Below are 23,118 nucleotides of genomic sequence, written 5' to 3'. Positions count from 1 at the left end.
AGAAAGAAAGAAAGAAAGAAAGAAAGAAAGAAAGAAAGAAAGAAAGAAAGAAAGACATAATTGTAACATTTGAAAAAAAATGGCTTTGTGTCACTGGGAGGATTTTGTATAGCTTGTGGCGTCTAAGTGATTATTTAATTCCTGGAACTATTGCATATAAAACAGCAGTCTGAGCATCAGTGAATGTTAACTTACACAAAACAAGAAATACAGGGTCTCAGCAAGATTTATTACTGAGTGAAATCACTACATCATATTAGAAATAGAGAATGCATATATAAATGTGCCTATTTCAAACAGAACTTGACACAATTGAAACATTTTTTCTAAGCCAACCTTAAAATCAAATCCAGTCCATATAATAAATCTAAGAGATTTATTTGATTGGACATGCTTTGCCTTTATTAGTAAAATTGATTTGGGCGATGTCAACAAAGAAGTGACTCCTGCAAAGAGATGGATGAAATCTTCAGCAGCCTTGACTCTTGTTAGGTGACAAGCATTTTCCAGTTTGTCACATCCTTTCTTAGTCTGAGAAAAACAAACAAACAAAAAACGTGCTATCCATGTATACTACAGTAAAGCTCAACCACTAAGGTGTAGTCATTTATCAGTGGTTCTCTATTAGCCTCTCTAGAATATATGGTTCATGTTCTGCAATGTTCTACTGTCAGGAATGCAAGCTAGCTCCCAGTAAAATGAATTACTATAGTGTGAAGTTATCATCAGTCCTGAACTTTAGCTGATAAATGCCATGTTTTACTAGCAATCAGATAATTTGTAGATGAAATTCCAGCCTTTTTTCAAGTTGATTGAAAAGTTCTCTTTGACTTTGGTATTCTTAAGTTTTACCCAGTAAATGCTTTCTGAGTGGCTAAGATGAAATTTTTGATCTACTCTATTATTTTGTGGCATTCAGACTTTTCTGCATGTCTTAACTATTTATGCAGTTGTTATTACTAATGAACTGATTTACGCTTTTACTATTGTATCCTGGCATGCCTTGATGCATATATTCAAATATTTGATTGCCTAAATTAAGAAAATAATGATACCACTCAGCAGCATATTGCTAAAATTTATCAGTTAGGCATAGATTATAAATATTATTGAGTACTTTAATCAGAGGATGTGTAAAATGAACGAAAAAAAAGGGAATGACAGCCCCTTCTTTGAAACCATGCTAATGGTGCAACTTAATTGGTATATTATTCAGAATTGATTAAATTGCCTGAGAGAGAGCAATTGTTGGTGAGATATTTTTGTTACAATAAACACAATAAAAAACTAGAACAAGAACCATCAGCTAGAGAAAGACACCTGTGTTTTAAGTAGCTATGTTCAGATTTACATAATAGAAACATGCTTATTTTTGAAGAGGTAAAATAAATGCATAAATTTATAAGCTACAGTAAGTTATATGGGTTTTAATAATATGACTGTTCTGAATTAAGTCTTTCATGATCAACCACAGTTTTCATATCTCTCTTTTCTCCTTCCCACTTTTATATTGTTTTTCAGTTTAGTGATTTTCTCCATTTATGAAATTTTACTGAAGATACAGGTATCTAGAGTTCATTTATTCTGTCAGTCTATTTATCTCTCTGTAGCTGTCTGTCTGCCAGCCTGTCTCTATTTTCCTGCAGTACAGGTCTTCACTTACACAGAAGAGCTGATGAATTTAGAGGCACCTCTCTGCTGCTAAATTAACCAAATCTGGAGTCAATCCCTGCTGATATGTTCTATTGATTTCTGTGGGGCACTGGTGGAAGGGTGCTTGGCTCATTTACAGTAAGGGAGATTTTTTGTTTCCAATAACTAGATTTTCAGGACACTATGCATCAGCATATTCCAGCGTCAACAGCCTGTCATTAAAGGCAAATCAGAGCTTCTTCTGCGTTGTTCTGCTTGTCCTTTTTAACCTTATCAGCCTTATCAAGTTTCCACAACTGGACAGGCTGTCACTTTTTTCAATACGTCCTAAAAGTAGCAGGAGCTGGATATATCCAAATGTCAACTTATAATGGCCTGCTTTTTCTCTTTTATTGTATAATCAAATTCCTTTTCCTGTATTAAAAAGTCTCTTTTCCTGTATAATCAAATTCTCCTTTATTAGCGTAGCTGGCTCTTATATGACTTTTCAAAATAATAAAGATGTTTCCTTCCTAAGCTGCTGCTTCTGCAGATTTAAAAGGGAAAAAATGGGCTCATCATACATAAATCAACAGGGGTCTATTACCGTAGATTTACATTGGTATTGGACCTAATTCTAGCACAATCGATGTTCCTGACCTTCACCCATCTTACCCTCTCAGATGTACAGCCCATAGGCCAGAGTAAGCAGTTGCTATTTCCCATCTACTGCCACTTTTTTTTTTTTTTTTTTTTTTTCCTTCCACTGCATTAGAAAGCATAAAAGTCCTCCTTCCACTAAGTATCTCTTTGATAAATTATAACAATTTAGTCAATATTTTTGTTGGCTGGAGAGCCACCTCTCGCTGAGTTTGGGGAAAACTTTTAGCAAAATTCATTTCACTATTTCTGGGAAGATGACTAGGGAAAAAATACAGAGATTGTACATAATAAACTGAACAAATGCTTATTGCATTTGCTTGAAGGACTCTAGAGCTCTGTGCCAGGAAATCATTCCTCCATTGAAAAAATCTGTCCAGGCCTGGCCATAGAATGTCATTGAAATATTTGATTACAGGCTTCACCCATGGCGAGGAGAGACATGTCCAAGCTTTTCAGCCAATTTCTCTGAGGACACTTTGTGCTGGACATGACTGATTCCACATGGGCTGAGAGCAGTATTTCAAACACTGCTTCTCCAGCTTGCTGGGCAGAAGGGTGCTGGAAATTGGAAAAAGAAAACAACTGTCCCATGGTGTCAGTTCTTCCCTTTCTGGCCCCTCAGAAGTGTGGAGGATTATTAGAGGATTACTAAGGATTGCGTGAAGGGATGAGAGTTGAATCTAGATGGTAAAAGAAATTGTAGACAGCAGATAAATAACAAGAAATAAAAATGGGGGGGTTAAGTTGGTTAAGGAATGGGATGATTAAAAAATGACCAAGAATGAAGGTGACATTCTGTAGTGGATAAATAGATTGGGTTAAGGAAACTGCACCAAGGAGATGGATTGGGACTGGAAATCAGTAGGTGGGGGGGACACAGCAGGTGGGAAACTGTGTTTTGGATAGCAAGCTGCTCAGAAGGAAGTTCAGAGGTGAGAAATCAAAAATAGAAATCTTCTTGAAGGCTAGCTCAGACTTTTATCTGAAGTATAAATAGCACTAAAAGACTATCAAAATATTAGAGCAGCAGCTCAGGGACAGACTGAGGTCTGTCTGATCCAGTATTCTGGTTCCAAGATACTTTTCCTTAATTTTTGCTTTATTCTAGGAAATTATATACCATGTACCTAAATAGAAATACATTAACTTTAATTTTGTAACATTTTATTGTAGATTGCTCAAGTTTGCTTCTCTAAATGGCTTGAGTTTTATGCTGTGGTTCAGTGTTTATTCTTATTATTGAATTTTTTCATCCTTCTTGAGAACACTGGTCACATTTTTCATGCAGAAGAGACTGAGATGCCAGAAGAGCCAAGAACTGCAGAACAGCATAGGTGATCTATACCAGCTGATAATGAAAATTTTGCAGAGCACTTTAAAGTATCTCTGTCATATTTAATCCCGTTTTTCAGGCCTTCCACCACTAGAAGTTGAAAGTCTTTTTTCACTGTTGCACCTCTTGATACTTCACTGAAAAAAAAATGTGAATGCACATCAGAAGGGAAGAACTTGAATCCTTTATACAGATTAAAATGAACATCTTACTGTTGTTTGTCTTAATAGGTCATTATATGTATTATACTTAAAAATAATCATGTTTAGAGTTAGAACATTGTTTTCCCAGCAATAAGTTTTTTGCATTGAGAACAAGTGTTAATCTTTGACCTGAATGTGGTCTCTACAATCTTTTGAGATGAAAAAATAATAACCCTAAAAATTTTAGATATTTCAGGGAATCTTGCTGGTGAAATCACATCAGGTGTCATCATAGCTGAAACATGAGGATGAATCTGAACATGTGAATATGAGAAAACTATGGAAAAAAATATAATTGGTGTTTTCAATAACTTTAGAAAGGGTCAGAAATAGTATTAAAACTGGAAGTTTTAGCTCCATAGTAACTCTGTGACTAGAGAATATATTTAAATATAAAAAATCTTAAACATTAAAAAGTATCTTAGCATAGCTTATGGTAAAGCATACCTTAGCCTAAGCTCAATTTGTAGATTTCTATGCAAATCAGTATAAAATATACACATCATTTTTCTTTACCTAATAATTTCCTAAGGATTATAAGAAGTACATGAAAAGCACAGAAAGCTAATACACCTTTAGAAGGTAAGTTGCTCCATCTCCTGATCTGATCAGTATGGATTTTTGCAAATTCTAGAACATAAAAGCATTGTTATACATCTCTATACACTGTGGAACATAACTTCACAACAGAATGCTGAACTAATTATGTAAGATTATTCTCATGTTAATGAAGATAAAGCCAAGTCATAAAATGAGCAAGGGATAAATCCAATATAGGAGATAGATGCCTATATTGATATTTTAAGAAAAATTCTGGCTTCTAAATCCAAAGTGTGGATTCTCCAGCTTTTTGCAAAGCTGCAATAAGACACCTCTTGGTTGCTAAAACCCATAAATACTGTAATTTGTGCTCTTCTAATTGGTTGTACATTGTAGATGCCACTTTTTTGTGCAAGCAAGAATGCCTCAGGTTTGAAATGTTTAATTCCCTAATACTGGGAATTGGGTTTTCTTCAAATGTAGCTGTTATCCTTTGAGGAAACCTATTCAGCCTGTTTTCTCAAAATGTGGCCCACATGGGTAGGACATCATTCATAAAAGCATGGGCAACCACTGCTTTCTTTTGAAATGTTACTGAGGAGAAACATTGCTGGCTGTCTTACTGCTGCCCTTTGATACAACTGTTTTCAGTGAGCACGTTGGATTGGGAAATGACAGAAATGGGTTCAATCTCACTGAAAAATTAGGGGGTTCAAGCTGAAGGGTCCTAATTACCACCCAAAGAAACTCATGTTTTGTTTTCTGCTCCCACAACTGTTTCTATTTTTTATCCTCTGGCTATAGCATGCACAATTCATCAATGGTTCTACAAACTAGGGCTTCCCAGGCACTAGGTGGGACTCATGCCCTTGTCTGTTTGCCCTCTTGTTCTCTCTCTAGTGTGAAGCTTCTCCCATGAGATGGCAGTAAGGGGCTGCAGCTTGGTGGCTCTGGTGTTCTCCAGGGAGGGTGGATACACAAGGACTAGGGCCATCACATCCCAATGCCAAATTTGGAGACCAACCACCAGCTGTTTGGCCAAGGGAGAGGAGTGGACCCATTGCCACCTTTTTCCTCCTGTGGTGATGGAGGAGAGAAGTCTGAAGTAGGGCTTTTCAGGAGCTGCAGGAGAAGTGCCTGAGTGAAAGTTTATGTCTCAACATTCACACCTTTTTATTTCCTCTAGGTGATGGTGATGAGTGCAATCATTCTGGGAAGACCTTGACTATAGCCAGAGGTGCTGACCTCTCCTCTCCTTTTGTGTAGATGCAGTCACACCTGTATCCTAGGGCACTGCAGGTGCCCTAGAGGTTTACTAAATGTCCTCAGTCACTTGCCTAAACTAAAAAACATTCATAGGCAGAAATAGGAATGAAAAAAAAAAAAAGAAAAACAACAACAACTACAAAACCCAACTATCCTGGTTTGCAATTCAGAATGTAATGTGTGAAGGATCAAAATGTCTCCGCATAATAACTGTTACAGCAATGATGGGTTTTGTGTATTTGAATGAGTGTACAAATTATAATTTTTAATGAAGAGCTTGGATTAGACAGTCTTACAAACATACTTACAGAAAATAATGTTTCTAAATGTGTGTAGCAATGCCTAATATTTCATGTAGATGCTGTGCATCAGTTTAACTGTACAACCTGCTGAAAGATCTTAAATTCATTTCTTTTGTTAAATTATGTATTATCTGACAGGAAAAACATAGTAAGTGGAAGAAAATGAAATTATTAGAGAGAGAAGCTTTGTATGTTGGATATTGCTCAGACATGTGATGTCTTGAATATTTTGTTCCCCAGGGGCCAGCACTTCTGCATTAGGACTCTTTTTTTTTTTTTTTTTTTTGAAAAGTCCTGAGCCACTAGAGTAACAGACACTGCTTTCACTGTAGACATGGGTGCCCAGCACTTTTCAGAATCGAGAGGTGCCTCCCAGGTAGAACTGCTCACAGACTGACCCACTTCTAGCATTACAGTGGAATCCGCTCTCCACAGTATACACAGAATTCATCACCTGAGGATTACATGCACCCTAGGAAAAATCAAGAATTCCTCCAAATCATCTACCAGATTTCTGCATTCCCTTGGGCTCAGGACCAGCTCTGACCATGCTGAAGCCAGCGGCTGAACTCCATTACTCTGTGGTGGCAAGACTTGTTTTGTGATTTTGGTTTATCTACCATCCATTTTATAGTATTGCTGAAGAAGACGTTCTCTGCAAGTGCACTGATGACAAAAATACCTTTTGTTTACAAAGGTATGGACAATTAACACTGGATTTTTGAAGGTAGTTACTACAGTGGTGAGTGATCACTGTTGGTTCATGGTGCCCTATTTGCTTCTCCTCAAAGCAGTGTGCTACTGAAAGTGCCAGGATGAAAAAAAAAAAAAAGAGGCCTGATAATGTAAGTTGAAAGACAAATGTACTTAATACAGATAAAGCCTGAGGGGAGCATGTTCAAAGAAAAGACTTGCTGGAGGACTTCAATTCCAGCTGACATGTTGCCTACAAGTGCAACAGTTGGTGACTAGTTGCCACCCTCAGTCCCCTGAGCTCAAGTGGTAACTAAAGAGCTGTATAATATTTGACAAATCTTTCGGTGAGTTAGTTTTCCAACTACATTTTTTTTGGAGTGGCACCATTTTAGGATGCCTAGTTTAAGACACCTAGGGCTTGATTTATTTCTCAGGAGTGCTGAATATCTCTTGTTGCTTTTGACTATGAACTAATAAGGCAGTTCAAATAGACCTACACGAAAATGCTACTTGGGTCAAGTACTGCCCAGACCTGCCTGTCCTGGGAACCCTCTGATTTCTGTGCTTCAGACTATGTGATATTGCCTACATCTCACAAGAGGCTTTTAGGAAAACTAATTAGTTCATTTTTGCACAGTCTTTGAAGGCTAAAATGCCACCTAAATATATTGCTGAATATGATCATCCAGTCCCTCTGCTATAATCAGTCTTTTAATTAATGGTATTAATTTGAAAATGGAAAATTCTTTTCTAAAGAAATGAATATAAATGTCACCTGGGAAAAATGTAACCATGCTGTTAGATTACATGCATAATTATGGTAAAAAAATATGTGTGCGAAATGTGATCTAGGGAAACGTGTTATTATAGTTCCAAATACCAAAGAAATGAAAAAAAGATTCCAGGCTTAATTAATTAAAGGAAAAGCTGACAAAATCAATGTGAATGAATTATAAGAATACATTATTAAATAGGGAAGCCTTTAGACTAGATAGAGCTTATATTTGGACAAGAGGTGATGGAGGTAGAGGTGAGAGAACATTTTGGGAGTATTCAAGCTGCTGAATTTTATTTTTATTTTCTCAGCATGTAGTGGGATGCCTTCCATAAGATGATGGAATAGATGACACTCTGCTCTCCTGCCTCTGCATTTCACAGGGTAAGTAAAGAACTGCTATGAGGCAATATAAATTCTTAACCATATGGACTGTTTTCAAAATTATTACTGCCTGAATCTTCAGTAGCAGGAAGAGTAATCTACTTCTTAAAAACAGGGAAAGAATGTAAGTTACTGTTAACTTTGAGTTCTCTAGTGACTTGTACTCACTGGTAAATTTGCATTAACATAGTGATCAAAACTATCAAAAGAATGATCAATAGACTAATTGAAATGTTTCTTCTTCTAGACCCTGACAAAATTTGGAATAACTGTCTCAGTAAAAACACATTTCTGCCAACATTATGAGACAGCAGACTCTCTTTTCTGAATCTTGTCTACATTCATTCTCATCTTAATCTCCTCTTGTTCTATTCAAAAATGTATTTTTCTGACAATTAATAATAATTCATCGATGATTATGTGAAAGGGGAAAAAATAGGCTAAAACCTTCACTTAAAACCTGCACAATATGGAAAGGAGGATGTTGAGTCTGAATGCAGCCTGGCATTTAGCCATATGTTGTTTAACTTGAAGCTTGTCTCTGCCATTGGTGTCCAGATGACTACTAATGTGAAATTGTTAAAGACAAAGCAGTTGTTTAAGTGTAGTGACAGATCAGGGCAAAATGCTCAGCTCTGTGCAGTATAAAAGCTAGTTATTAAAATAATTGAACCAGTTAAAATCAACAATCATGCATGTTTACGACTTCACATGTATGTTTACATACCAGATAAAACAATAATGTAGCAGTCCATTAATAGACAAACTGAGCAGTGGCATTGCATCCATCAAGCTAAGCATCTAGATCTGAGTGTGTTACTAAAATGCAAAGGATAAAACAGAACAATACTCCTAAGCACTTTTACAATGGTTTGATCAGTCCTACTGAGAGGCAAGGTGGGGCTGCCTAAATTCCCTTATCATCCTATTCTTAAGGTCTGAATTAAAGCACTTCTTTAACACATTATTCACATGAATCCCATGTATTTCTGTTGAATTGTTATAAAATAAACAAGGACCATAATCAGGACTGAGACTTTTTGTATGGTAATTATCTGAACATGTTTTCAGAACAAATATTTTTTACATTGAACACCACAAGAAAGCACTTGTATAATGGGTTCAGACATCTTTTTTAGTTCCATTGGCACAACTGCCTGCTTCACCCTCACACTTCCATGTACTTACCCTAAGAGAGTTTATTCAACCACATACATGGCCTATCTCGTCTGCAGTGACCCCACCCAGCAAAAGCTGATTTAACATTCTGTAGCACACAGCTTGTGCCGTAGGAAGCATGAAGTATGAATGAGTCCATCCATATAACCCAGATTTTATTTGGAAGAAGGTGTCAAAGCAAAGCCCTCAGATTTTCTGCAGTCATGTTTTATGAAATTTTAAAATAAAACACATATATGTGCATGCTTGTGCATAATGTGCATCATTCATATATTATGCAAACTAAAGAGAAAAAAAACGTCATAAGCAGTTTGGATTTACAAGGTTTTCTCCAGAAGTTCTTCTAGCTTTTGAAATTCCCATGTAAATCAATGGAGTTTTCCTTGAAAGGGTTTTATTTAATAGACCCTTAAATAAAATAAAATAAAATAAATTTTAAAAGCTTAGTTTTGCTTTCCATGGCAGAAGGTAAAAGCAGATTTATCAAGGTATTTAGCATCTGCCTAAACTTAGTTAGGCGAAGACTTCTGCCCAGAGCCAGTGGGACTATTAACATGCTCAAACTCAGACACCTGCTTAAGTGCCTTGCTGGAGAGGGGCCAGAAACATAATGGTGGGCCAGCTTAAGCCGATTAGAAATGTTCTGTTGGCTCCGATGGTAGCAGGACCCAGCCTTTATTGCCACTTTGCAAACTACAATGCTCAAAAGGGAAAAAAAATCAGGCACTGTGTAGTTCTCTCAGTGGTCTATTGGGTAAAGCTTAGGTACCAAGCAAATGTAGCTTATTTAGCAGTAGCTGGAAATGTGTATGACTGAGAACAAGTCTATTCTTCTACATGACAATAAAAATTGTTCTGCTGAAGAAATTCTCAAAATAGAGATGAAATTACTTATTCTAATGTGCTGCCTAGATCCAAAATCTCCCTTAAATAAATACAGAAAGGAGTAATAAAGAAATGGTGAATGGAAGCTTTTACCTTCAAGAGTTTGAAAATGAAAGATGCTTTTAATGATGTTTCTTTCCTTTTTAATTGAATGTAGTTGCAATTAGCATTTTTAGAGACCTGAGCTAGATGGTTATATTGCTTCTTACTGCTTTTCTATGCAGCTGGCTAACCAGGTATTAATAGGCAAACGGGAGCCATCCAGCCAACCGGTCTCTGGGCAAATCTAATGGTTTCCGCCATGTCTCTTGCTGCAGAAACCTTTATATTTGTGTGCTGTGAGCTCATTAATCAAAGGCTGAAGAGCCCTTTCCTTCCCACTGACAGGATTCCTTGCAGGGCCTTCTGCAGCGATAAGTCTCCAGCTGACTACAAATTATCAATACCGATTACCAGATTGCTGCAGTGGGGAGGGGACGGCGTGCTCGGCACTGCAGGGCTGGCCAGACTCCCACAGCCCTGTCTCCTCTCCTCTATTTGCATATCCAGCTGTCTCATGCCTCCTTCCCAGGGGTGCTACAGCCAGGGTAAAAGGCTTTCAATCCCCACCGATTATTCCTCGGGAGCGGAAGATCAGCATGCAGATAAATAAATGTGCAATGCATCACTTATGGACAGCGCCAGGAGGATTCGGTGCAACTTCGTGCAACACGGTTAAGAGTGGTAACAGCATCTGTACAGAATGGGAATCGTTTCTTGGGAAAAGGAACATAATTGCGGTGGGGCACGCCATCATTATTTTGTGTGGTTCGTGTGTGCGCGGCTTTAATGGTGAATGGTTGTGGAAACTTGTATTTGAATGCGACAAGCGTAGGGTTTGCCTCATTCCCCCCGCCCCCCAAAAAAAATAAAAGGAAAAAACGAAAAAAGAAAAAAAGAAGAAAAGAAGAAAAGGAAAAAGAAGAAATAAAAATAAAAGAAATTTAAAAAAGAAATGATTAAATAAATCATGAAGTATCTGGGTTTGGATGCTTTTGACCCCACGGTTGTTCTGCGTCTCTCTTTCTCCCACGCCCTCCCTTGCGATTTTCTGCTCCTCCACCCATCTCAGCAGCCTCCCGCAAACAAAGGGGCAGCAGCAGCAGCCGGGCTGGCGCCGGCCCCCCCCGGGGTGGCCCCGGCGGGGCCCCCCCCCCCCCCGCCAGGACCAACGCCCGGCAGCCACAGCGGGGCTGGGGGCTGGAGGCCCCCCCGGGGCCGGGGCCGCTCCCGGGATGCGGGATGCGGGATGCGGTGCGGCGGCAGGGCGCGGCTCGTGGGGGGGCATCGAGCAGTGTGCGGGGGGGCTGCCAGCTCCAACACGCGACATCGCCCCAGCCCCGCAAGCTGCCCCCTGGGAGAGAGAACCAAAGCAGGGTGGGACCCGCTAGAAAACACCAGCTAGCGACGATGCAGTGACCTACTTCCCTCCCCCCCCCCCATTTTTTTCCCCCCATCCCCCCCCCCGGCAGACTGCAGGTGCGGGCAGGCGGCGGCTCCATCTCCTCCTCGCCCCCCCGCAGCCCCCGGCGCCGGGCTGGGCGCGGCCGGCCCGCAGTGCGCTCCGCAGCAGGTGCCCGCCGCAGCCCATGGCCCCCCGCCCGCAGCCCCCCCATCGGTGCCCCCTCGGGGTGCCTCTCCCCTGGGACCCCTCTTCCCAAATTCTCCCCCCACGCCGTCCGAGGCTCTTTTAGAAACGAAAGAGGGGAAGCGCTGTCCCTCCCGGCGGAGGTTTGCGGGGCGGTGGGAGGCGTATTTACGGCGGGGATAACTTTCCGGCTCGTTTTTCTCTTTCTCTCTCTCTCTCTTTTTTTTTTTTTTTTAATAAATATATCAGCCTCTGTATCTTTGGTGCCGTGAGATAGACTAATGTTTAAAATAAGAAAAGCAAAATGAAAATTGTCATTTTCGAAAATGAGGCTGCGCTCATGCTGCCGACCTCGCCCATCAGTAAATACTTCATCTGATCTCAAGATGTTAAAAGAGACCCGGGGTCCCCTCCCCTCTACCCCCCCGCCCCCCTTTTTTTTCCCATCAAATAAATAAAAATATGTTTAGCGTCGTCTTGATTTTTCTAAACTTTAGGGCCACTGAGAAGAGCTGCCGGTGCAGGCAGTGCTCCCAGGAGCAGTGGCTGTTGTACTGGCTGAAGGAAAAGAGATGCGGTTTCTTACCCATTGCTGTTTTAGCCATGGTGGGATGTGCAGGCTCAGAGGTGGTGAAGGCAAAGGGGTCCAGCTACAGCAGTGGAGAGAGGGAGAGAAGACTGAATAAGGCACTGAGTCAGCAGAGTGGGGCTGTGCAAGAGAAGGAGCAAGAGGCAGGAGCCCATGAATAATTATCACTCCTCTACCCAAGCAGATTGGCTCTAGAGGTCCCCTGACATGACTCCTGCAGAGCCAGAATCTCCGGGCATTAAATATTGATCCACCAATGGTGCTGGAGTACAAAGTGCCAGAATGCAGTTTGAAATGGAAATCAGTCCTTGAATGCCTCTCCCCCCTCGGTCTGGCTTTAATAGTACATTCCATGTCAAATGTTTTATGTCTTACATGAAAAAAGCCTATTGGTGTTGAAGGCGCTGCTGTTGCTACCTGTGAAACATGCAGAAATTCGTTTTAACACATTTTATTCCAAAGATATGACCAGAAAAAAAAAATAAAAGAAAAAAAGACCACCAATGGAAAGGGTTTCAATAAACCATTTCAATAAACCATATCCATAAACCAGCTGCTTAGATTACTTTTTCCTCTGTGTCTCCTTTCCTACAATTGCATGCAGATACCATATACAATTGTTTTATGCTGCATATTTATTTTAGCGTGCCCAGACCTAACCCTGGACAACTCACATCATGCCAAAACCTGGGGAACAACAGCTGGACCTGCTCATACTCAGGGAGGGCTCTGGGAAGCCCAAAGCAGGATAAATGTGAAAAGGAGTGCCAGTAACCACTTCCTTGATGTACGTTGGGAAGATGTGAGCCTGATTTACTTGGTGAAGAGTGCAGAATGTGACCTAATAGGATTGTTACACAAAAGGGGATGGATCCATTTTAAGGATTCTTTTTCATTCATTTTAAGGATTCTCTATCCCTGGCAAGAGGAAAGCCAGTGACGTGACTGATGGGTAACACATGTGGGTGGTGATCTGGACTGCTTGCTAGAAACATGGAAGATGTACGTGCACAGCTCATGGGCTGGAAGCAGTTGCTGGCCTAGAGGAGTCGCTGCCTGGGGCTGTGCTGCCACGAGGATGATGCACCATGCTTGCACAGCCATCTCGTCCTACACTGCCCAACTGGAGCTCATTTGCCTCTCCCACGGGAAAACCAGAATTACTGTCAAAAGTGTGTGGTGATAACAAGCTCCCATGCTGCTGGCAGAGAGGCAGCCATCGGGTGAATTTTCAGCTTGGAGTTTGGAGGATGCTACCTGTGAGGTTGTTCTGTGGAGTGGGTGAGAAAAGTGGTGAGTGGGGAGAGGTCTCAGGGAGGAGCTGTGTCCTGCTGGAGCAGGCAGGGCACTGGCACCGTTCTCCTTCCTCCAGCAGTGCCATCTGCAGCTGCTCAGCCTGTGCACTGTGCCATCACGAGCTGCGATGCTCTCCTCTGCGTGCGCTTCCCCAGGACAGGTAACACAGGTTTATTCTTTTCAAGCTTCCTTCAGGGTCAGTAAGATCATCTTTGCATAATGCAGGGCCTGAGCCTGAGGTCAGCTTTCTCTTTTGAGTCACTATCGATTGTTTCTGAATTGGAGGAACTAGGTTTTTCCTCTAAGTGAGAGAAGCATGGTCTGGAAGCGGGCTGGAGGAAGGAAACATCCCCACTCTGCCCAGAGCGCTGTCGTGATTCACCCGTGCGTGGGGCGCAGCGCAGGGGGTGCTGCCACAGCTCCCGCTGGGGCAGCTTTGGCTCGTTGGGCCGTGCCGGGAGGGGGACGAGGCAGCCCGGGGGGGTGATCTGCCTTCCTGGGGACACCCTGCCCCCGCGGACAGCTGTCCTTTGGGGACAGCTTGTCTCTTTTGGGGCGAGACAACCTTTCGGAGGGAGGCTGCGGGAGCACGGTTGGTGCGCGGCAGGGCGGAGATGTGGCTGCGAGGGGCTGCCTGCAGCGAGGGGGGGGGGGGGGGGGCCGGCCCCCGGGGGCCGGCGGCCGGCGGCCGGGGGGGCGGCGCCGCGAGGGGCGGGGGGGGTCCCCAGACCCCCCGCCCGCGGCTCGGGAGGCTGCGGGCTGTGAGCGGCCGGGGCAGGCGCGGCCGGGAGCTGCCCGCGGTGCTGAAGGAGGGGATGGGAGGGGAGGGAAAAGAGGGAAGGGGAGGGGAGGGAAAGGAGGGGAGGGAGCGGGCTGGGGGAGTGGGGGGGGGAGGAGCGCAGGGAGGGAGGCAAAGGGGGAGGGGGGCAGGGATGGAGCATGAAGGGGTAGGGGTGGGGTAGGGATGGAGCAAGGAAGGATGGAGCAAGGATGGGGCAGGGATGGGGCAAAGAGGTATGGAGCAGGGATAGATGGAGCAGGGGTGGGCAGGGATGGAGTAGGGATGGAGTAGAGCTGGAGCAGGGCTGGAGCTGGGATGGGGTAGACAGGGATGGGGCAGGGCTGGAGCAAGGAGGGACGGAGCAGCGATTTGCAGGGATGGGGCAACCGGGCAGAGGCAGACAGGGCCCCCCCTTTCCTCCCCCCATCTCATCCCCCCGCCGGCCCTGCGCCAGCGCAGCGCGGCAGCCGCATGGCGGGGCGGGTGTGGGGGCGCCCTGCCGGCCCCGCCCGGCTCCCACAGCCTCTCCCCAGCGCCTTCTCGGCACCGGGGCCCGGGCACGGCTCGGCTTGGCCTGGTGGCCTGGGGAGGGGTGCGGGGGGACGGGGAGGGGATGAGGATTCAGCGGGGCGGTGCTGCCATCACGCAGCTCGAGTCGGCTCGGCTCGGCTCCCCATCCCCCGCCGCCGCACCCGGCACGCCCAGCAGGCAGCAAAGCCGCCCTGGCATCTGCCTTCCCCGTTTCATTTTTTTTTTTTTTTTTTTTTTTTTTTTTTTTTTCAGGGAAAGCAGCTGCGGGGCGCGGCAGGCGCAGCGGGAGGGCTCCCGGCCCCGCCGCAGGGCAGCAGGGGGGCCGGGAGGGGGGCAATAACAGAATCATAAAGGTTGGCAAAGACCTCCGAGATCATCCGGTCCCACCACCCCCCGGCCACCAGCTCGCCGCTCCCCCTCGGAAAGTGGTGCAAGAATTCGCCTGGCAATCACTGTTGTGTCAAAGACGTGGTGTATATGGGAGCATAGATATTAGATATGCCATACATCATGTCACCTTTTAATGCTGTGTTTTATTGGAAAGGAGAACGGAATTAAGCTCCAGCATGTCCCAGCACTGCTAAGACTTGTGCTTTTTCACAGTCTGGGCCTTCTTTCAGCTGACATTAAAAAGCACCCATAGCCCAGCCCTACCTCTGGGTCTGCAGATGTACAGGCTGTAAGGATGCACCAGCACTCCTTAACTGCTCCTAAATGGCAGTGGGATATGTCTGGGGCTTCTTAAGAGGTGTTGGCCAGATTATTGAAAAGTCTTTTTTTTTTTTTTTTTTTCCTCCCTTTTTTCTTTTTCATTTGTTCTTTTCTTTATTTGCTAGAAAGAATCTTAATTTTCACCCCCTTAGAGACAAGGGAGAGAGGGAGGTGATGCTGGAAAGAGAAATGTTTATGCAGCACTTTGAAGGCTATTGTTGCTAGGTAAATGAACTACCTTGGCATTGAAAATGCTGTTTGTACTGGCACCTACAAACAGCAGAGGTGGGAGTAGGTCATGAATCTCTTACTGTCTGCTCGCGCTTTGTGCCTCTCTGCTGCATAGGCTGGGAGGCTGTGCAGCCTTGTTTATCTTACTTAAATAACTTAAGAAATTAAGCTCTTATTGACTTTGCGGAGGCTTGTTTACACTTAGCCTTTGTCATTAGGAAATGTAATGGACCTTACTTATAGCAGCTGATTTTATGCTTTGGTCTCTCATAAGTCTTCTATAGGCCTTCCCAAGCAATTTCTCTTTGTGTCTATGCAATTTTAGTAAATTAATCAGTAATTAGTTCATGATTAGCTTCTTTTCATCTCTATTGCTTTCACAGCTCACCCAAACCTATGGTGAAAGACACTAGTGAGATAGTAAAATGTAATTCTCAAAAGTCAGAAAAAAATGGTGCCTGTGCAACCTTAATTACTCCCCTATGCATAAATATTATGATACAGTTTTTAATTATGTACACATATGCTGTTTTCCAGCAGATTCTCCCTACATCCATAACAAGACGGATGGTGGTCCCTTGGTGAGGACTATTTGATATTTTATTTTCATTCTGTTCTCATAAAACAGAACCTTGACACAGTCCTCTGTGCCCTTGAAAGCATGGGGACAATAAAGATTTTCTTGTGAGAACATTTGCCAGAATATTTTTCTAGCACGGGTGAAAAAATCTTTTGTCCAGACTTATTCCTCACAGCAGGTTAAGTATAGATTAGAAGACATTAGCATAGTGTGTATTTCAGTAAGCAACTAAACCCTACATATTTTAATGTGAAAATAGAGAGAGACTACAAACCTGTGATTTTGTAATTTTTGTAACACTTTGGCTTTTTTGTATTTTTTTTTAATTCCTACAGAATGCTATAACTACTATACCAAGCAGATAAAAAAAAAAAAAAAAGATTATCTGTGTACTGATGGGTCCATTGGGAGAAAGAGCAAGCACTGATACTTACATGTAACTGTGTCACGTATAAACCATGGTCACCATTTTATTTTTGAATTATGCCATTCTTATCCTTTCATTTGCCAATGTAACATATGAGTGGCAACATGCTGTTACATTTCTACTAGCATTTCTCCACTTCCAATGTTGTGCTTTTTTGCTGGGCATAGCCCAGCTAAAAAGCATCTTGTTATAGCTTGATAGTGGCTTGATAAGCCAGCTGTAAACAATGTTGCCATTAGTGATTTCAGTTGCTGCTCATTCCAGGCATTGGAATACCTTAGTGTTAGCCTGGTTTCATGCAGGCTTTTATACTTGCACAACTGCACATGGTGTTCCTTTCAGCAGCATTCAGAATCACAGTGGGAAAGCTTAATAATGGTATTAAAGTATTTGTGGATTTTTTTTCCTAGAAGTCTCTAAGCAGTGGCTTAATGCTAACATGGGGATTGTACATAATCAGATCTCCCTCAGTGCCCTTGTTCATGAGATGTGAGCTAGAGCTGCACAAGGCTGTGTGATGGGAGTGACTCAGTGGCACCTAGACTCTGTCCTGTGCTGCAAATGCCTAAAACACCGTAGGCCTTGCGGGGGAAGATGGTGGAGGCTGAGGTAGAAACCAGCTGTGTGATTCTGAATGAGGACACCATGTTCACAAGGACATGGGAGCTGTTGTGTTGGATCAGACCAAGTGGTCATATGCCGTTGGCCTTTAAATTGTATATACTCCCCTTCTAAGTATCCCCACAGGATAACAGGATCTTCTTGTCAATGACATTCTTGCCTGGGCCAAACTGGTCAGCAAAAGCTCCTGGAGGAGACAACCTGAAGGGAGATCCCATACCTGTGGGGGTATTTCAGTCTTCTCATCCTGATCCATCTCCATGTAGGCCACCACTGGGCAGCCTCCCCAGGTACCTCTGTATTTTCAGAGTGCTCACAGAAGTGCTGTTAGAGGTGCCCAGCTTGATGCCCCCCTCTGTCATTCTTTTTTTACATTTGTAATCCTTGGACTTTTGCCTGCCTTTATGTTTCCAGTTCCGCATTCTTCTGCATTTCTCCTAACTAAATTCTTTCTTCTGTAGTTTCCTTACAGGTAAATTTTTATTTATTTATTTATTTATTTATTTATTTATTTATTTATTTATTTCCCATGGAAGAGCTGTCCCTAAAATGGAAACTTTTTAGGAAGAGCAGACATAAGCACAGGCTTAGGAGGAATGACAGAGAGCAAACGTATATGATATATGTGTTCTTAAAGCCCAGAAAGCCATACATATCCTGGGCTAAGTCAAAAGCAGCATGGCCAGCAGGTCGAGGGAGGTGATTCTGCCGCCTCTGCTCTGCACTTTTGAGACCCAGTCTGGAGTGCTGCTTTCAGCTCTGGGGCCCCCAGCACAAGAAGGACATGGACTTATTAAAGTGAGTCCAGAGGAGGGTCATGAGGATGATCAGAGGGCTGGAGCACTTCTGCAGACAAATGCCCCATCCCTGGAAGTGTTCAAGACCAGGCTGGATGGGGCTTTGGGCAACCTGGTGTAGTGGGAGGTGTCCCTGCCCATGGCATTAGGTCATTAGTTGGAACTAAATGATCTAATGATCTTTAAGGTGCCTTCCAACCCAAACCATTCCATGATTCCATGATAGTGCTCCAGTTATTCTCCCAGCTTTTAAATGTATGCAGTTTGGTTTCTACAAATGTGGTTTCCTATGGTTTCTACACATTTAGTAGTGCAGCCTCACCATATTTTTCCTAATTTTAAGTGAATTCTGAAAGAAGACCAAGAGTTAGACAAGCACGTACAGTTCTTCCCCAAGGATCATTTCAGCCATTGACCTCTCTCAATAGATTCTTGAGCCTGACAGAATCTTCCTATTCAATAACCCTTTATTTTTTTTATTTTTTTTATTTTTTATTTTTTGAAGTGCTTGTGCAGTGTGTCTGAACCCATATGCCTTTTATTTTCCACAATATCCTGTGGCAGTCAGTTCCACAGGCTGGCTCTTTACTATATAAAGAGCAATTTTCTTCTGATTATTTTAAGCAAATAAATCAAATTTAAAGCATAATAGGTCCTACTAAGAGCTAATCTCTAGTTAATCTCTAGATCTAGGATGCTAAGTGTGCTTCCAGTCCTAGAACCACAGGGTTCTTTATTCTTTAAAATAAAGATACAATTCTCCTTTTAAAATGGGAGGAATTTCATGTAACCCCATGGACTAGTAGATGATGCAGAAGGAGTTAGATTAGATGGTTGTGTGACAATGCCGTTCATGGCACCTCAGTGGTTCACAATGAAATTTTACTGGAACAGAAGTGACAATTTTGAGCAGATCTGAATAACAAGTCATTCCAAGACTAGAAACCCTTGTTTGTAAGTGTCCTCCAAGAAGGCCCTTTCATTTGAAATGAGATGTACACTGTCGCATTTCTGATTTGGTTTCTTGACTGTAGTCTTTCTGGATAGCAAAATGCCATACGCAAAAAGCAATAGGCAATAAATTATGCTGCAAAGGCCTGATTCTTTTTCTTTTTTCTGTCTACCCTGCTGTTTGTGGTGACACATACATAATTATTTTAACTTTCTTTTGCTATTTTTGCTATTCTTGGGATATTCTTTTTGGTGACTTTATTTTAATTCACATTTATTTATTTTAATTTTTGGTGACTAAAATTTGGTTATCATGGTTTCATCATGCCTTTTGTCTCACATCCCTTGGAGAAGACCATTTGGTACTCCAAGTACATTACAGATAATTTTTCTCTATCTAGTTAGACATATCTATAGATATGTGCATTTTAAGAGAATAAGTGTTATGTTATTGCTGGCTCTCAAACAACGATTCTGCTCCTGATATCAGCTCCTCATCTATTGTTTTTGCAACTAAAATTAATTTTTACTTACTCAGTGATTAATCACAGTACAGACAACAGATGACAATAAAGCAAGAAATAAGTTGAAGATTGATAAAATAGAGTCTGAAGACATAGTTGCGTTTAGGTGAAATCCACACTTGGAGAGAAACAGTAGCAGAAAACAACTTTGAGAATGAAGCGTGGGAGAACTTTTCTATTTATAGTCTTGCTCCTAGCCCATAAAAGGTTGACAGGAAATTTCAAATAACAACTGTTTTTGCTCACAGCTTTGCTGGATTTTATTATCTTCATTTGACATTTTCAGCATTGCCTGTCCATTGAATATTTTTTTGTTCAAAAAGAAAAAAAAAAAAAAGAGCTGAGACAGCTGTTCTTGAGTATAAACTTTAAATAATATGATAATGTTCTGCTCATTCTGGTGATTTTTTGATTATTTTTTTTTTTTGAAACAGTCTAGCATGCCTTATTCTGCAATACATAACGGAAATCTGTCAGGCTATTGTTTTGGTAGTAGAGGGGTTCACTGTCTTTTCACTGTAAAAATCCTCTTAATCCTGGCAACATTTTAATGTTTTATAAACAAAAAAAGTACTTTATATGGTTTTTGGCTATATATGCTAGAATCTTAACAGCTAGAATTTCTGAAGTTTCTGTCCTTGGTGAGGATGCTTTCTTTTTTCTTTCTTTCTTTCTTTTTTTTTTAACAGCATCTGTCTCATCTCCTGGGATTGAGAGCTGGTTGGGGAAATAGGAAATGGGATGGACTAAATGCTAACTATGAAGAACACAAAAGCAAAATAACAACTGGAGTAATGAGAGAAGGCTGGTACTGGCTGGACAAAGAAACTGAAATGAGGAAGCCTTTGGGACCATGGGTAATTAGGGTCTCAGAGGCAGACTAGGGAAAGAGTATGGTTGTGAGACAGGGCTTGACATTTGTTTGCTGAAAAGATGAAGGACAGGGATTTGTGGCATAATGTGGGGAGGTGGTTGCTTGGCAACCTTAATTCAGTCCCCTTATGATGCATGTGTGATCACATTGTTTTTATGCAGGATTTCTGGCTCAAATGTCGTGCAGGATGGACCTGCTCAGGGGACACAGTAGGCCTGTGCAAGGAAGGCAGGTGATGCCTGCATAAGGAAGGCAGGTGATGCCTGCATGACTCCTGATTCATTTATTGCTTGAGCTGAAAAGTAGTTAATGAATGAAGGAGGGTAAAGGAAGGCCACGTGACCGAATTGTGCTCTGTTGCACAGGACTTTTCCTGCCTATTGCTAATATAGCCACTTAAAACAGTTCGGTGTTTTATTTATTTATTTATTTATTTATTTATTTATTTATTTATTTATTTATTTTTCAATCTCTGTATGCGGAACCTCCCATAGTCTAATAGCTTCTAATTATCTAATTTTAATGATCATAGTTAGAGTCCCAAATCCAATTTGCTCAACACTCACACCTGTGACTGATGCTGCAACTTCTGTGTTTGAAATATTGCTAAATACTTTAAAATTACATCTTTGATGCATCAGATAGGACATGTAAAATTAGTGAATATCTCTGCTCTTAGTTTTTCTCTGCCTCCCCTCTCTTTATTTTAGACAGCAATGCTTCCTTTTCTTTGTTGCCATGTATTTTTGTGAAGCTAAATTAATTTGCATTTCTGCAGCACTCAGATGTTGAAGAGATGAGCACCATTGAGAAGCCCTGGAGGAAATTAATAATTCTTCCATCATAACACAATTGAATAATGGGCAGTAAACAAAGCATGGACCACACAATGAGTTATGAGGTAAAAGCAAAATATCGATTAATTGTTTGGTGAATGAAGCAGTGGTCCTCTGAAAAAATAGTGATTAAAGATTGTGTCAAAACACATAGGCACAAGAGATTATTATCACCCTTCTACAGGAGAGATTGCCAGGAGGGAGATTAAATGATATACTTATGTCCCATGTGTCTTTTCCTGTCCCTTGGGTGGGGTTGTTTGTTTTGTCTAGTAGGGAGTTTCAGCTTTATGATGAGTGCTGTAATGGCTATACTCCTATTTGAAATGGGCTGGGTCCATGAGGGTGCTTTGTGCTGAGAGTAGAAGGTAATGGAGTTTTCTGAGGTTCTTTTCTCTTGCAGGAATTTGCTCCCCAGTATGCCTTTTACATAGTCACTGCCTCCAAGTAGTATAGTTGGGTACTCTAAGGGTAAATATTGCTAAGGCAGTGCTTCAGTTGATGCCATGGAAGGCAAAGCATTAACAGCTTGTGGATGGCTGGAGGTTAGATAAATACCTTTAATGATACTACTTGCAAGGAAAAGGACTTTGTAGGAAGATATAATGCAGGTAGCAAGCTACTGCCTTACTAAGTCACAACAAAAGTTGTTCAAAGAGAATAAAGAAATGTTTCATTTTGTATTAATCTTTCATTTTGGTTGGTGATACACTCAGAGTGTATTTTGGTAATATCTGCCTCTGGGTACTGCACGCAAGGGGCTCACTAGAAATCCACTTTTTGGACCACATAACATTTCTTCGGATGTTTGCTGGTTCAGCTCTGAACTTGCGAAAGTCCACATACTGCTTGAGTTCCAGCTCTGTCATATGTGTGATGGTTCTGCTGGCTAGCATATATCTGTTCTATCCCATTTTTAATTTTCTTGTTTATATTTTTATGTGCAGCTCTGCAAGACCCATGAGGTACAGTCTGATGTAATGAGGAGTCCCTTTGGTTATGGCCCTATAACATAATTAAAACAGACCTTAGTGTCTGCTACATCAAGAAGGTGGTTAAAGACTAGTGTTACCAGTAGCCAATACTATGTATGCTTTTTGCTTTGCACAGCATTTTCATTTTTTCACATCTGGAGTTTGAATGTAATCACTGTGTTCAGAAGGAATGAATCTTCTCCAGTAAGTTTTCAGACAAAAAAGTAAAAAGGAGTCTTATTAAAACACAGAACTGAAAAGACCATGAGCTATTATTCATATGAGCTAATTCAACAGCCAATTAAAGCAGTAACTCACTTTTATCTTTTCTAGGGCTGAAAAAATTCTTGTCTGACTTCTGATTTCCTTTTCAGTCAAATACTATTAGATTCAAGTCAAGTAAGGCTCCACCTTTAGCCAGAAAAGGGAGAGAGAGAAAGCTGGATTACTTTATCAACAATTCCACAGTACCTAGCCCCTGTAATAACCAAATATGGCAAATCACGTTAGGATAAAGCTTGAGTTCAAACGCTGAATCAAACTTGCTAGGAGTGCATTTTCATACTTTTTTTTAACCTTAGGATTTTTTTCTATGAAGTTCAAATTATTCAAAAATCTTTGAAGTCCAGGGTCTGTCTTGCAGGGGATTTGTTATATTCTTCTTCCAGAGAAGCTGGCAAATAAAGTCTAGATGGGTCATAGTGTTGTCAACCTACAGATTACAGCTTCACTCAGCACATTAAGGCTGATTTTATCTGAAGGGTGAAAAGGAGAGAGGATTGAGAGAAGTTCCTGAGTAACAAATGAAGTTGTAAGCTGGAGAGTAAAGTATGCCCTTCCTAGGGTGGGCATTCAGGTTGGAATCTACAATGGAAGCTGAATGTGTACTAACCATTGTTGTATTCTATGG

At 41.8% G+C, this 23,118-nt stretch overlaps 1 protein-coding gene and 1 long non-coding RNA gene across 2 annotated transcripts in view; one reads left to right on the top strand and one right to left on the bottom strand.

The window, feature by feature from the left end:
- STMN2 (stathmin 2) overlaps positions 1-12,293 on the bottom strand; it is a 38,597-nt gene extending 26,304 nt beyond the window's left edge. Inside the window, exon 1 of the mRNA XM_035317162.1 lies at positions 12,072-12,293. Coding sequence (XP_035173053.1) covers positions 12,072-12,090 — 19 coding nt within the window. The 5' untranslated portion in view covers positions 12,091-12,293. The remainder of the gene's footprint in view (positions 1-12,071) is intronic.
- Positions 12,294-15,028: 2,735 nt separating this feature from the next.
- LOC118162956 lies at positions 15,029-20,826 on the top strand. Its single transcript, XR_004748734.1, has 3 exons — positions 15,029-15,402; positions 15,519-15,618; positions 20,214-20,826. It is a non-coding gene; the product is annotated as an uncharacterized LOC118162956 (long non-coding RNA).
- The last annotated feature ends 2,292 nt before the right edge of the window (positions 20,827-23,118 follow it).

This window comes from Oxyura jamaicensis, chromosome 2 (assembly GCF_011077185.1).
Source record: "Oxyura jamaicensis isolate SHBP4307 breed ruddy duck chromosome 2, BPBGC_Ojam_1.0, whole genome shotgun sequence".
NCBI classification, from domain to species: domain Eukaryota; kingdom Metazoa; phylum Chordata; class Aves; order Anseriformes; family Anatidae; genus Oxyura; species Oxyura jamaicensis.
Note: the sequence above shows the minus strand (reverse complement) of the source record. Positions and strands in the feature narration are given on the sequence as shown.